At 43.0% G+C, this 15,635-nt stretch overlaps 1 protein-coding gene across 1 annotated transcript in view; it reads left to right on the top strand.

Moving 5' to 3' along the window:
• Wdfy2 (WD repeat and FYVE domain containing 2) overlaps positions 1 to 15,635 on the top strand; it is a 174,681-nt gene that overhangs the window by 121,618 nt on the left and 37,428 nt on the right. Inside the window, exon 5 of the mRNA XM_004660042.2 lies at positions 11,039 to 11,189. Coding sequence (XP_004660099.1) covers positions 11,039 to 11,189 — 151 coding nt within the window. The remainder of the gene's footprint in view (positions 1 to 11,038; positions 11,190 to 15,635) is intronic.

Below are 15,635 nucleotides of genomic sequence, written 5' to 3'. Positions count from 1 at the left end.
GTTAGACTGTTCTGCTGGTCTTTGCGTAGCCTGTTGGAGCTACAAGAACTGGAAGGTCCCACTCCTCTCCTGTTTGCACTTCTTTTCCACCTTAGATAATTTTTTGTTTGTTTGTTTGTTTGTTTTTTGAGGTAGGGTTTCACTCTAGCCCAGGCTGACCTGGAATTCACTGTGTAGTCTCAGGGTGGCCTCGAACTCATGGCGATCCTCCTACCTCTGCCTCCTGAGTGCTGGGATTAAAGGCGTGCGCCACCACGCCCAGTTCCACCTTAGGTATTTTATATCTGAACTCCTGCTTTTCATGCTCTAAACTTTTGTTCCCTAAAATCATTTTTAGCTGCCTTATTCACAGACCTGGGGTACCACATTGTACCTTTAGAACTGATTAAAAATATGACATGCTGTAGCAGGTGGTCTCCAATATGCTTCCTAAAGATCTCTTTCCCTTAATTGTGAGCTGGGCGCAGAACAAGGAAAGTGGTGAAGGTCACTTCCAAGATTAGTTTAGAGAGAGACCTTGATGCTGGCCTCCCATGCTCTGGCGGGCATGTCCAATGGAAGCCTGTGTGCTAAGGAGCTGAGAGACATCTCATCACCAGCCAGTGAGGAACAACTGTTCAGTTCAGCAGCCTACAGGGAACTGGACCCAGCCAGTGACTATGTGAACAAGACCTCTGTCAGCTAAGCTTTCAGATGAGCACATAACACCACTCCATACCTTAATTTCCCCCTATGAAGGACCCAGATCATTGGCACCAAGATTTCTGACCCACAGAAATCCTGAAATAATAAGTACTTACTATTTTGAGCCACCAATTTTGAAGAATTTGTTATGCAGCCATAGGTGACTATTCATCCATGTAATGTGTTGAGTAGGCAATACAATCCTATCCCCTTCCTCTCCTCGCCTGGGTGCTGTTTTTCTAATACAAAGGATGGGTTTTCTGGCAGCCACTTCATACTGTGACTCATGTAGAGCAGCTAACACCTCAGAGGTTCTTCCTTGAGTTATTTTAAGGCTATATCCTATACATTACGGGGGGTTTTGTTAGGTTTGTGTTATCTTTTATTTCTGTTTTTTATTCTAAATCTTGAACTTCTCTTTCTTTTTTTTTTAAACATTTTTTTTAATTTTTATTTATTTATTTATTTATTTGAGAGCAACAGACATAGAGAGAAAGACAGATAGAGGGAGAGAGAGAATGGGCGCGCCAGGGCTTCCAGCCTCTGCAAACGAACTCCAGATGCGTGCGCCCCCTTGTGCATCTGGCTAACATGGGACCTGGGGAACCGAGCCTCGAACCGGGGTCCTTAGGCTTCACAGGCAAGCGCTTAACCGCTAAGCCATCTCTCCAGCCCTTCTCTTTCTTTTACTCATCCACAATCTCATCTTATTTAGCACATCACCTCATGTTATCAAGATATTGTAAAATACCAGTTGCCATTCAATATATTAACCCCCACTTAGTTTTGTATTTTTCTTAGGTATTCACACATAGACTATGAGGTTTCATGCATTTTTGTTAAAAAATATATATATATTGATCATGGAGCCTCAGAAGATGGCTTATCAGTTAAGTGTCTGTGTACAAGACCTCTCTCTGCTTGGATTCAATTCCCTGGCCACCCACATAAAGCCAGCTGGGTGTTTGCAGTGGCAGAGACCATGGTGTGCCTGTACACACACACACACACACACACACACACACACACACACACACACCCATTAATTCAATAAAAACACTGATCAGCCTCACAGAGGCTTGTGTGATAAGTGCACCATTGTTTCAGTGCTATCATTTTGTGGCTTTCTTAATATAGCTCACATATTTACATTTGTCTACCAGAGAATTATAAAACATTGATAGCTAGGTTCTTATGGGTGCCTAGAGCTATTGGTAAAATGACACATCTTTGTTTGTTTTTGCTGTTTCCCTTAATGCACTGCTAAGCTCACGAGACAGAATTTCCCACTTAGCCGAGCAAAGAGAGAAGTAAATCTCCCAGTGATCCGGCATGAACCGACACTAGCTGTGTTGGGGAGATAGAAAGCCAGTAATAGCTAGCTTTTCATATGGAGACATACACTTGGGGACAAGTGACACAGCCTGGGGCCTAAGTGCTGTGGAAAATTGGACCTGAGGTTTCCATTGGAAGTCCATAAAGGACCATGTCCACATGAAAATGAAAGGACCAAGCCCTGGCCTCTTGTTGACTCCCAAAAAATACAGAGAAATTTATTCCTTGTTCTAAACTGTCTATGAAGAGGAAAAGTTTCCCATGGAATCTTTGGGGCTCATGAGTAGACAGTAGCTCTGAGTTAGGGAAAGACCCTGTTTCAAAGAAATACACAGGAACAATAAGAGAATGACAACTGACATTCAACTCTGGCCTCCACACGCATGTACGTATGGGGTTCCTGCCTTTGCATACACATGTACATACACCACACCATTGGCCTACTCCACCCTTGTGTGCATGCAGAATAAAAATGAAATTAAAAAGGCACAATGAAAGAACATGGGGAATAGACAACAAATAGCACAATGATGGATTTGAACCCAACAGTGACAGTAACACATTAAATATAAATGATCCAAAGCTACTTAAAAGTCAGAGACTATCAGGGTGAGTGGAAATTTGACACCCAAACCAAACCTGTCCAGAAGAAGCAGTCCAGCACCTGACATGTAAACGAGTTGATAGTAGAGGACAAAAGAGACAAACAGAGAGAACACTAATCAAAATGAAGCCGGGGTGGTATTATTACTGTGAAAATAGAGCTCAGAACAAAGACTAGCTCATCATTTCATAAAGTCATCCAGCAGAAAGCCGTAACAATATTAAGTATTTGTACCTAATAGCATATTTTTAATTATGTTTCACAAACCCTGATGAATCTTTAGGGGAGAAAATGGCTCCAAAGAAATTTTAGTATTCTCCTCCCAGTAATTGATAGAACAGGTAGGCAGGAAATCATAGAGTACAAAAGAATTGAACAACACAGTGATTTTGCTGTAATTGTCCTCTGAAGAAATCACATCTACCAGGGGCACAATATTCAAGTACATGCAGAACTCGCAGCAGAGCTGAAGCCATAAGTCTCAGAAAGTTTAGAGGCATTTAAATCATATAGGGTGTCAAACTAGGAGTCAATAGCAGGAAGATCCTTGGAAAATCTGAATAGTCCATGGGTCAAGGAAGAAGTCAAAAAGAAAGCAGAAAGTATTTTGAGCTGAATAAAAGGAATGTACTAGAATCTGTGAAATTCTGCTGAACACAAGGGGAACTTATAGCTGTAAGCAACTATACTAGAAAAGAAGTAAGGTCCCTCCTCAGTGAGCTTGGCTTTCACCTTGAAAAAAATAGAGGAAAGAAAACAGGAAGAAAGAAAGAAAAAAAAAGAAACCTAAGCTAGGAAGAAGAAAGGAAAGATTATAGCAGAAGTTCATGAAGTAGAAAATAGAAACTACAGAAATATCAGTGAACCAAGAACTATTTATGAGGGCTGGAGAGATGGATTAGCAGTTAAGGTACTTGCCTGCGATGCCTATGGACCCATGTTCAACTCTCCAAGTCCCGTGTAAGCCAGACACACAAGGTAATGCAAGTGCACAAAGTCACACATGCATACAAGGTGGCACTGTCTGGAGTTCAGTTGCAGCAGCTGGAGACCCTGGTGCACCAATTCTCTCCCTCTCTCTCTCTCTCTCTCTCTCTCTCTCTCTCTCTCTCATCAAAATGCCATTCTGTTGGGCTTGCCTCAAAAAGAATTTTTTTTAAAAAAGGTAATAAGCCATGGACAGGAGAGATGGCTTAGCTGTTAAGGCATTTCCCTGCAAAGCCAAAGGACCCAGGTTCGATTCTCCAGGACCCACATAAGGCAGATGCACAAGGTGGCGCATGCATCTGGAGTTCGTTTGCAATGGCTGGAGGCCCTGGTGTGCCCATTCTCTCCCTCTCCCTCTCCCTCTCTTTCTCTCTCTCTCTTTCTCTATCTCAAATAAATAATAATTTTTTTAAAGTGATAAGCCAGACTTATCAAGGGAGAGAAAGATTGGAATTACCAGTATTAGGAGAGAGTCATGTGACATGATTGCACAAACCACATATTAAAAGGATAATGAGTGCTATAATAACTCTGTGCTAACAAATATGGCAGTGAAGTGATGAAAAACACCAGCTCCTAAGAAGTTTATGTTTACCAAAGAAGTTGACTTCTTAAATAATACACTCCCACAAAGATCCTGGACCAGATGGTTTTACTGATGAATTTTAGGGAACACTCAAGGAAGAAACAGTACTAAACGATACAAAGTCAGTATGAAATTAGGAAAATGAAATGATTTTATAACTCATTTTAGGTAATAAACATTTTCTGATACTGATGCTATATAAAACGAATATAAGAAAACTAGACCATCATTATCACGAAAGTAGATGCAGAGTCATAAATTAAATCTTGCCAGCAGTATATAAAAAAGAGGATACGTTGTGATAGAGTGAGGTATCCCAGGATTGTAATGTTGGATTGACATTAAAAAACTAATAAGGGCTGGAGAGGTGGCTTAGTGGTTAAGGCACTTGCCTGTGAAGCCTAAGGACCCATGTTCGACTCTCCAGGCCCCAGGTAAGCCAGTCGCACAAGGTGACACAAGCACACAGGGTCACACATGCACATAAAGTGGCACACACTTCTGGAGTTTGATTGCAGTGGTTGGAGGCCATGGCACACCAATTGTCTTTCACACACGTTCTCACTCTTAACTCTCTCACATGAAAAAAAAAGGCCAGTCTGTTGGGCTTGCCTAAAAACAAGGCGGGGGGGACTGGAGAGATGGTTTATCAGTTAAGGCATTTTCCTGCAAAGCCAAAGAATCCTGGTTCAGTTCTGCAGGACCCATGTAAGCCAGATGCGCAAGGGGGCACACACATTTGGTGTTCGTTTGCATTGGCTAGAGGCCCTGGAGCACCCATTCTCTCTCTCTCTCTTCCATTTTCTCTCAAATAAATAAAGTAAATTAATTAAATAAAAAACTAATGAGTGGCGTTGTGATGGTTTGGATCAGATGCCTCCTGTAAACTCATGTGTTTTGTATACTTGGTCCTCAGCTGGTGAAAATTTGGGAGGCTTGTTGCTGGGGGCAGACTTTGGTGTGTTTTAGCCGGCTCCCCATTGCCAGAATTCAGCTCACTCTCCTGCTGCCGTTTTCTACCTGCTGGGCAGAAGTAATGTCCAGCCTTTGCTCATGCCATGCTTTCTTTCCCTTGCATCATGAAGCTCCCCCTCCAGGCTGTAAGCCAAAATAAAAACTTTCATCAGCTCTTTTTGGTCAGGTGCTTTATCCCAGCAATGAGAGAGTATCTATAACAGACGTGTGCCCAGATAAAGCAAGTGAATTCTCAAAAGTTTGAATGCCTTTGCTCCCAACATTGTTATTCACAGGAGGCACAAGATGCATGCCACTAAATGTCATCATAAATGAATGGACAGGCAAAATATGGATATACGTACAATGGCAAATTGTTGAACCTTCAAAGGGCAGTTCAGGCACATGCTACAACATGAATGAGCCTTGAAGACAATATGTTAAGTGAAACAGTCATTCACAAAAGAGCATGTTTTAAATCGGTATGGGAGGTACTTACAAATTCATAGAGACAGAAAATAGAATGGTGGTTGTCATGGGCTGAGAAGAAAGAAAAACTGTAATTAGTGAGTATTCAGTGCGTTCAGTGTCCATGTTTGGAATAGTGTGAAAGTTCTAGAGATATGGTGATTACTGCCAAATATTGTGAGTATACCTAATGGTACAAATGGTATACTTAAAATGAAGCCCTGGCGCGCCCATTCTCTCTCTCTCTCCCTCTATCTGTCTTTCTCTCTGTGTCTGTCTCTCTCAAATAAAAAAAAAAAAATTTTAAAAAAATGGGGAGCTGGAGAGATGGCTCAGCAGTTAAAGGCATTTGCTTGCAAAGTCTGGCAGCCAGGGTTTGATTCCCCAGTGCCCATGAAAAGCCAGTTGCACAAAATGGCTCATACATCTGGAGTTTATTTTCAGTCCATTCTCTCCTCTTTCTTTTTTCACCCCCCCCACCTTTCTCCCTCCCTCTCCCTCTCTCTCTCTCTCTCTCTCTCTCTCTCTCTCTCTCTCTCTCTCTCTCTCTATCCCTCTGCAAATCAACAAATAAAAAGATTTTTTAAATGGTTAAAATAGTAAATATATTTTTATCACAATAAAAAATAAACATTTGGGGTCTGGAGATAATTCTCAGAGGCTAACGTGCTTGATGGACAAGCCTGCGTTTCCTTAATTCAGGTTCCCAGAATCCACATTAAAGCCATACACTGCGGTGGGTGTTTGTCCTCTCAGCACACCTACAGTGAGAAGGGAGGAGGAAACCACAGACCCGGTGACTGCAGGGGTGAACAGGAGACCCTGCCTTGGGGTAGAAGGCAGGGACGAACACCCAGAGTTCTCCTTTACCTCCACTCAACCATACACACGTCAACAATGAGTTACGGAGAGATTGCTTCTATAAGTTCATTGACGCAGTGCCTGAAACATAGCAGAATGGCTTATAAACATTAGTTCCTCTCCAAAACTAGGCTGGGCTTGGTGATGTGTGCTTATAATCCCAGCACTTGGGAGGCAGAGGCAGAAGGATTGTGAATTCAAGGCTGTAGGCTATATAGCAAGTGTAAAAAGGCAGACCAAAAAAAAAAAAAAAAAGTCACTTGTCATATGATTGCATAAGGTGAAATGTCAAGATAGGAGAATGAAATAGTGACAAAGAGTAGATTTGTAGTTGAATAAGGATGAGGGAAGAGAGAATTGAATAGTCATTTTGGTGTCATGGAAATGTTCTGGAAATAAATACTTGTGACCGAATAATTTGTGGGTATATTATAAGCCAGTGAGTTAGTATATTCTAAAATGATTAAAGTGATGAACTTTATCTCAGTAAATTAGAAAAAAAAAAGTGATACTAAAACCAACAATGTTTCTAGACAGGAAAACTATAGACCTCTATCTCTCATGAAAATAGATAGAAATATCCCACCCACCCACACACACCAAAAAAAAAAAAAAAAAATCACATACAACACTATGCAAATGACCAAATGAGATTTATCCCAGCTATGTGAAGCTGTTCAACAAAATTAAGGCAATCTGTCACGTCAGTAGTCCACAAAAGAGAAATCATTCATCTATAAGTAACTCAATGGCAGAGTGCTTGTTAGCATGCAATCGATCCTAGTTACATCTTCAGCACCACCAAAAATAAAAATCATTGGGGAAAAAAAGTATTTAGTGAAATCCAATTAATTATTAAAGCTCTTGGGCTGGAGAGATGGCTTAGCGGTTAAGCGCTTGCCTGTGAAGCCTAAGGACCCCGGTTCGAGGCTCGGTTCCCCAGGTCCCACGTTAGCCAGATGCACAAGGGGGCGCACGCGTCTGGAGGTCGTTTGCAGAGGCTGGAAGCCCTGGCGCGCCCATTCTCTCTCTCTCCCTCTCTCTGTCTTTCTCTCTGTGTCTGTCGCTCTCAAATTAAAAAAAAAAAATAAATAAAGCTCTTGTCAAGCACACACAAAATCTGTAGCTAGCACCATATTTGGTGGTAAGAAACAGATAGACACCCAACACCAGGATACAGGCAGAGAAGCCTCCTCCCTCCCCCTAGCCAAGAAGCCAGGTGTCCAGCCCACGTTTGTGTGTGGGTTGCTTAAGCTTCGTGGTAAGTATGTGTATATGAAGGATTTCCTTTTGAGTAAAAGAATTCTGTCACATAGGATATATGTTTTGAGTTTTTTAGATTTTTTTTTCCCCCACTAGTCACAGCTTGACGTTGAGAAAGATAACTGACTTCACCATGGAGACGAGTGTTTTGATTCTAGCTCTGTCATTCAGTTAGTAGCCTTGAACAAGCCAAGTTACATGTGTAGCCCCTGTCTCCTCTGGTACAAGAAAGCCACCCAGGAGCTCCTAAGCCTCCTTGTCTTCACATGTGATGCTCATTCTCTTGATCTCAGAAAATGAGACTGAAGACCAAAGCCATTCAAGAGAAAGGATGAGGTGCCGGGGGTGGGTTTTTGGTTTGTTTTTTTTTTGCTTGAAATAGACTTGGATATACTTGAATCTTTAAAGAATTTGTTTTTATCCCATCACTGATGGGAGTTGAATTGAATAGTTGTGACAGAGGAAAAGGACTTCAGGAGTTTGCCCAAGAAATTACATTTTTCAGTTAAGCACTACATTTTGACCTTGGTGATGGCTGGTACTCCAAAAGGCAAATATTGTGTTATCGAGTGGGTATGGTACTATTATTTCCACGGATTCTCCATGCTTCATTTGTAAGGCTTCTAAAATATCCAGTATTTGTTGAAATGACTTTCCTGTGGGTTTTTGCAGGGGTTCTGTCTGTTTTGTATGATAGCCAGTCTGAAAGGGCCACCTTAACTGGGTATACTGGCTCACACCTGTAATCCCAACCCAGGAGGCTGAGGCAGGAGAACTACTCCAAATCTGAGGCCAGGATTGAGACCCTGCCAAGTGAAAAAGAAAAAAATAGTAGAGAACATCCTACCAAGAACAAACTTACTGTTAAAGTCAGGGACTTACCCACCTTGCGGCACCCCTGCGGTGCTTGAGAGAATGCATCTGAGAGCCTGATGCGTGTCTGACGCGCTGATGTCAGTGGATAGTGTTGCTGCCAGAGAGGCTGTGTTTAGCTGTCCACACTAGTGCTGCTTGGCGATCCTGGTGGGAAACGTAGGTCTTCTGTGCCATATCACCACACTCAGAGTGGCACCTCTGCCCCACCAGACTCACAGTCAGGCGACATGTTGTAGTTACCTTCGGGTTGCTGGGACAAAACCCCCAACCAAAAGCAGCTCATGGGTTTATTTTAGCTTGCAGTCTCAAGGGGAACAGTTTCATGATGGCTGGGAGGAGATGGGAGAGCCGAAGCTGGACATCACCTCCTTGCCACAGCAGGTGAAAAACAGCAGCAGGAGAGTGAGCAGATCTCTGGCCAGGAGGAATTGGCTGTAATACCCCAAAGACCACTCCCAGCAACCTGCCTCCTCCAGCAAGGCTCCACTTCCCCATCTGCCACCAGCTGAGGACCAAGTGTTCAAAACACATGAGTTGATGGGGGTTATATGATTCATATCACCACATCCTACCCCTGACCCCCATAGAATCACAACCATCTCAAGATGTAAAAATGCAATAACATTCGACTTTAAATGTCCCCATGGGTGTTTTTTTTTTTAATTTTATCAATCTCAACACTGTTCAGAAGCTCAAAGTCCAACATCTCATCTAATCAAAATAGTCTCTTAACTATAAGTTGGAAAGTTATAAGTTTATTTGTATATATATATATGTAGATATATTTTAACTTCTAATTTAATATAAGTCATATAGACACAGTGGCACAGAAAACAATCCCGCTGCAAAAGCAGACAAAGAAAAATTGAACCAGTGCAAGATATAAAACAAACAGGACACAACGTCAATTTCTGTAGCTCCATGTCTGACATCTGAGACCCATGACAGTTTCTGGTGTTCCAGAAACTTCAAGCTTCCTCCATTCAGAAGTGTCCGCATTCTTCTTCTGTCCCAACACAAAACAGCTGGCCTAATGTCAATATAATCTCTCAGTCGGTCGCAGCTGAAGTCGGCTACAGTCTCTGACCCAAACTTTCCTTTCTTTCAGTGTCATATCCTTCTTATCGCACCAGTCCATTTCTTCTAAACTCAATCCTGCCCAAGTTCTCAGCTAGTCTCGCACATAAACTGCCTCTAGCCCAGTCCTGACAAAGTACTTCCCTTCATAAGCCAAGCCTCCAGTCCACAGCCCTTTCTTCACCTAGTTCTTTCAGTTCTCACAAGAATGGTTTCTCAACCTGTACTTAAAGCATTGCAATAGGTCTTTTAGTGGGAGGTTTCAAATCTTTCCACATTCCTTTGGCAAATCAGTTCCAAAAGACCTGAAGCCACACAGCTTTCTAGCAAGAACCTCACTCCTCTAGTACCAATTTTCTGTTGTATTTACTTTCTTGTTGCTGAGACCAAACACCTGACCAAAAGCCGGACTCTAGGATCCACCCACAGTTACACCTCCTCCAGCCAGGTGGCTGCAGATCTAAATTACAAACCTTAATAAACTCCTGAATATATTGGGGGCCAACCATTCAAACTACCAAACCATGAAACCCTGGCCAGATAGCTCATGCGCTTCTTCACTTTTCCTAGAAGAGCAAGAGGGAGCTAGCTGGATGGCATGAGTAGTTTCTTCTCATCTGAAGTGTGATACAAAAGCTCTACTGATGTCACCCTCATGTGTAGTTAGTCTAAGGGAATTGCTTTCATTGTTTCATATATGTGCACCTTTGGCATAACATAATTCTTTTTTGTTGTTGTTGTTTTTTGTTTTTCAAGGTAGGGTCTCACTCTAGCCTGGGATTCACTATGGAGTCTCAGGGTGGCCTCGAACTCATGGCAATCCTCCTACCTCTGCCTCCTGAGTGCTGGGATTAAATGCGTGCGCCACCACGCCCAGCTATAACATAATTCTTTATAAGCATTGATTTCTGATAGAGGGCTATTCATCTAGAATTTTGTTATAAGCTTAGGAAGTAGACTTCAACAAAAGAATAGCATGCCTGTTACTTAAGGAGAAATGTACATAAACTGACCACATTTTGATTATGGCCCCTAATCTGGTGGTCACACTGGTCCAGCAGCATCATTGCATTGAGGCGGATCAGGCCCTTGGGAAAGGAACTCCCAGTAATTGTTGCGTGAGTGCGTATGAGGTGAGTGCTGAGGGGAGATGGATCATCAAGAAAGATTGTCTACAAGGCCATCTTCCAGCACCCTTCTGAGAGCCACTGTTACATCCGAACATCACACACCGTGAGCCTTTCGGAGGTGGGGAAAAGACAATACACCTCTGTGGACTACACTTTCCCAGCCTCTCCGGGATGCTTTCTTTACAGATTGTTTTCTTGTCTCTTGATTTTCAGCGCACCAGAGCAGAGTGACGATGATCCTGTTTGTCCTGGAGCTGGAGTGGGTGCTGAGCACAGGACAGGACAAGCAGTTTGCCTGGCACTGCTCTGAGAGCGGGCAGCGCCTGGGAGGTTATCGCACCAGCGCCGTGGCCTCGGGTCTGCAGTATCCTTTGCTGGTGGGGACTTAGCACTTGACCTCTGATGCGTGAAAAAACTGAGAGTGTGTACAACTTAAGAGGTTCCTATGTTGTCGCTTGGTCATTTGGCCTTTGTGAATAAGACACTCAGAGACTTTCTTGAAGAAATGTCACCTGACACAATGGACCTGGCTGTGACATAACTCTGACACCTAGACAAGACACAGTTCAGATGTGTGAGCCTCAGCTGTCAGGAAAAACAATATGGTTCACGGAGATAAAACCATCATCAAAGTACAATATATGGTTGTGTGCACAAGTAATTTCCCCCAACAGGCATTAGGGTCGTAAATACCTCATTGGTGCTTGCTGAAAGAACCATAAAATTCCTGTTCGTTTTTTGTTAGTATTTTTTGACAGGCTGCCTTACCAGGACCAGACAGGGCTAGCTGGTCTTTACATCGCAATCCTGCACACTCTGTCTTAGGAGTAAGACCTCGTGAGGAGTCACAGAGTATATTCTCGTCTCCCAGGTTGTCCGGGTCCGTGTGTTCGGGGGGAATCCCTGCTCCTGCCGAGTTCTCATCGTTCCTGGCTGGCTGAGTTCCAGCAAGCACGGCGTCCGTGGTTGCATAGCATGTCTCTCCCACTGCAAAGACCACAGGACCTTGAGGTTCTTCGTTTAATAAATTGGACTCTGTCCAGTTTCTGGCAAATGAGGGAGTGTGTGGAGGCAGACCACTTATCTGAAAAAAGCAGGAAGCAGTGGTGAGGCCTGCGCTTTAGTTTTCATCTCCATATTTATTTATTTTTCTTAAAAAAATTTTAATTGACAACCTTTTTCGTGTACATAGTGTAGCTTGGTCATAATCCCCTCCTGTTATCTTCTCTAGTACCTCCTGCCCATCCCCTTCCACTGGCCCCTTCTTCCCAACTAGTTCTTCTGCTCTGATGTCTTTTTGTTGTTTGTTTGCAGGTTTATGTGCCCCACCGAGTTTAATTAGGTTTGCCCGCCTGAGCGTGAGTAGGGGACTATTTACCAGAGCCCATGCAACTTGCCAGTGGCTACACCACTGCAGAAAACGTCTCCCACTCCCCCAGAAACCATTACTCACCTACCAGTAACTTCTCAGGGAGGTGTAGGAGCTTCAAGCCCTCCTCCGTCATCCATGATGGCTTTATTTTTTTTAATCAGAGAGAGAGAGAGAGAGAATGGGTGTACCAGGGTTTCTAGTCACTGCAAACAAACTCTAGACGCATGGACCATCTTGTGCATCTGGCTTCATGTGGGTACTAGGGAATCAAACCTGGGTCTGTAGCCTTCACAGGCGAGCACCTTGACCGCTGAGCCATCTCTGCAACCCACATGACGGAATTTTAATAGGTCCAGTGTTGTGCAGGTAACAACGTGGCCACGAGGTCATGAATGTGACAGCCATGTCGTGTCATAAGGCAGCATTCCACAGCACTCCTCCCCATCCTGTGGCCCTACGTTCTCTCCACCTCCTCTTCTGCAGTGAGCCTTGGAGGGCTTATCTCTGGATTTACAATGTCTAGTCACTGATTTTTAATGTTAACATTGAAAATGCTGTGGTTTCTATGCCAGTGTGTAGCAGTGGATGAATTCTGTTTGTTTGTTGACTCATGCCATGTTATTTTTTTCCTCACTGGAAAGGCGAGATGAAGAGACTAAAATGACAGTTGTGAAAGAATGTAAAAGTAGAGAATTACCAAGGCCAGAGGCAAAGCTGACAGGAGAGGGGAGCAAGAGCACCTTATCTTTGAGGGGACACTACTGTCGGTGCACACAGGAGACCACAGACCTCTGAAAGCCAGTTCAGATGAGCATAATGCTTCAATTAAATATGTGAGTTCTCGCCAGGCGTGGTGGCGCACGCCTTTAATCCCAGCACTCAGGAGGCAGAGGTAGGAGGATCGCCGTGAGTTCGAGGCCACCCTGAGAATACAGAGTGTATTCCAGGTCAGCCTAGACTAGAGTAAAACCCTACCTTGTAAAACCAAAAAAAAAAAAAAAAAAAAAGTGAGTTCTCTTGCTGATGGGTTAATGAATTCTTATAGTATTAGAACTCAAAAGGTTTTTTATTCCACTCTCATCCGAGTGTGTTTTAAGTTTCAGTGTATTACTGTAAATTACAGAAATTTATTTCTCACAGTTCTAGAAGCTGTGAAATATAAGATCAAGGTGCCAACAGAATCCAAAAATGTCTGCTGAGAGCCAGATAACAGGTTTATAGACAAACTTGCTGTGTCTCATGTAGAAGAGGCAGGGCAGCTCTCTGTGGCCTTTTTATAAAAAGAGCACAATTGCTGTTCGTGAGGCCACCACCCACATGACCTCAGCACTTCCCACAGGACTCATTTAATGCCGTCACAACAGGGATGAGATTTCATCATAGGAGTATGGGAGGAAAGCTGACATTCAGTCTTCCTTAACAAGCACACACACAAATGTAATTATAGGTGGTAATGGCTATATTAAATGATTATGGGGATCATTGCATAAGGTACACATAGCCAAATTATCATGCAATGAACCTTGAAAATATGTAAGTTTTGTTTTTCAATGATATATTTTTTCAAAAATTCACTCTCAGTTTTCAGATGAGCCAGCTAAAAGCCCAGAAAAGGTACCATCGACACTACCCAGCTAGTCAGTAGAAAAGTGACCACCAGTCAGTCCCCAGGTCTTTGGTCACAGAGCCCTCTTTCCCCGCACCCCCCCCCCCCATTTTTCTGCATTAGCTCTTTGATACCAGAACTAATGGCAGCCTATAATTTGCTGTGGGGCTGGCATCTGGACATTCTGCTTGTAGTAATAAGGGTGGTAACTTTCTGTACACTTCATGCTGGTCCCACCAGGCGGCACATGAGTTGGCTTGTTGCCCTTCCAGCCATCCTGAGAGCATCAGTGACTTGGGACAGTCAGGCCCTCACAATGCCACCTCCCACCAGCCTGTTCCTGGCTCCACCCAGTACATGAGCTTTGCTTGCATGGGTTCCTTCAGTAAGGTTGCAAAGGAGCTATTTTTTAATTCTGTCATATTTTGCCACCTACATTAGTTGGACATCTTTATAAACTAAAAGATCTCCCTCATTAGGAATACTTGTTTGCCCTTATATAAGTGCTATACAAAAGGGATATTTTTAATTTTCTAAAAAATATTTTATTATTTGAGAGAAATAGGGAGGGAAGGAGAGAGAGGCAGATAGAGAATGGGCACACCAGGGCCTCCAGCCACCACAAATGAAGAACTCTAGACACATGCGCCACCATGTGCATCTGCCTTATATGGGTCCTGGGGAATCAAACCTGGGTCCGTAGGCTTCACAGGTAAGAGCCTTAACCATTAAGCCATCTCTCCAGCCCTAATTTTTGTCATTTTGTGGTTTTGGCTTGCACTTGTTTGTGTCAGGGTCTCACTGCCATGGCCTCCCTTAGAACTCACTGTGTAACCCAGACTGGTCCAAATTGTGATCTTCCTGCTTTCAAGTGGCGGGGTTACAGGTCTAACCACCACGCCTGGCCAGTTCTTCCTTAGCTGCTAATTTTCAGATAGAAATTTAGCACCCAACCTTCTTCCAGTACACATGTTTTCTTTCATTTTTTTTTGACAGTATTATGAACTGTTAGGAGTTTGTTGTTTAGTTTTTTTAAAAAAATAAGATATTTCAGTCAATGCAATTTTTATAATAAAATTGTCCTATCTTTGGCTAGTAAGAACCATACTGACTCATATGTATATATGTGTGTGTGTGTGTGTGTACTGTACACTCCAGGGTTTCTTGCTGTAAATGAACGCCCCTCTGGCTGTATTATGTAGGTGGTTGGGGAGTTAGACCCAACAGGCTTTGCAAGCAAGCATCTTTAACCACTTTGCCATCTCCCCAGACCCTAGAACAGCTTTTGGTTCACAGAAACCTTAAGTTCAAAATTAAGTGCGAGGGTTTCCCATATATACCCTGCCTCTATCCTTCTCCCCAAGAGATTATAATTGATAAAGCTGCCCTGGCAAGTTGTTACTGCCCAGAATCCCCAGCTAATGTTAGGGTCACTTCTGGTGTTACATTTTATGTGGATTCAAACAAAAGCCTAATGGCATGTGTCTGCCATTGTAGGATCATACAAAGGGATTTCACTGCCCTGCAACTCCTTTGATCTTTCACACCCTCACGCCTTGCTGTCTATGAGCCCACTTCCTTACCTTTCTTGTTAGCTCATCTTGACCATGTATGTGTCATTCCTGGAATCAAGATGTTCCTTTAGTGAAGAATAGTATTCAAAGACATGTTGGTAACATTCCCACACAAAAGCATATGTGTATGCATTATGAGCCTACACTGGCATGTCATTATCACTCCAAATGTCTGTATGTATACACATATGTGTGTGTGATTTTTTTAATGAGTTACAAATACATTTCTAATTCAGTTTTAGCATAGAGCTTTCACTT

Source organism: Jaculus jaculus, chromosome 7 (genome assembly GCF_020740685.1).
Source record: "Jaculus jaculus isolate mJacJac1 chromosome 7, mJacJac1.mat.Y.cur, whole genome shotgun sequence".
NCBI classification, from domain to species: Eukaryota; Metazoa; Chordata; class Mammalia; order Rodentia; family Dipodidae; genus Jaculus; species Jaculus jaculus.
This window is presented reverse-complemented; position numbering and strand designations above follow the sequence as displayed.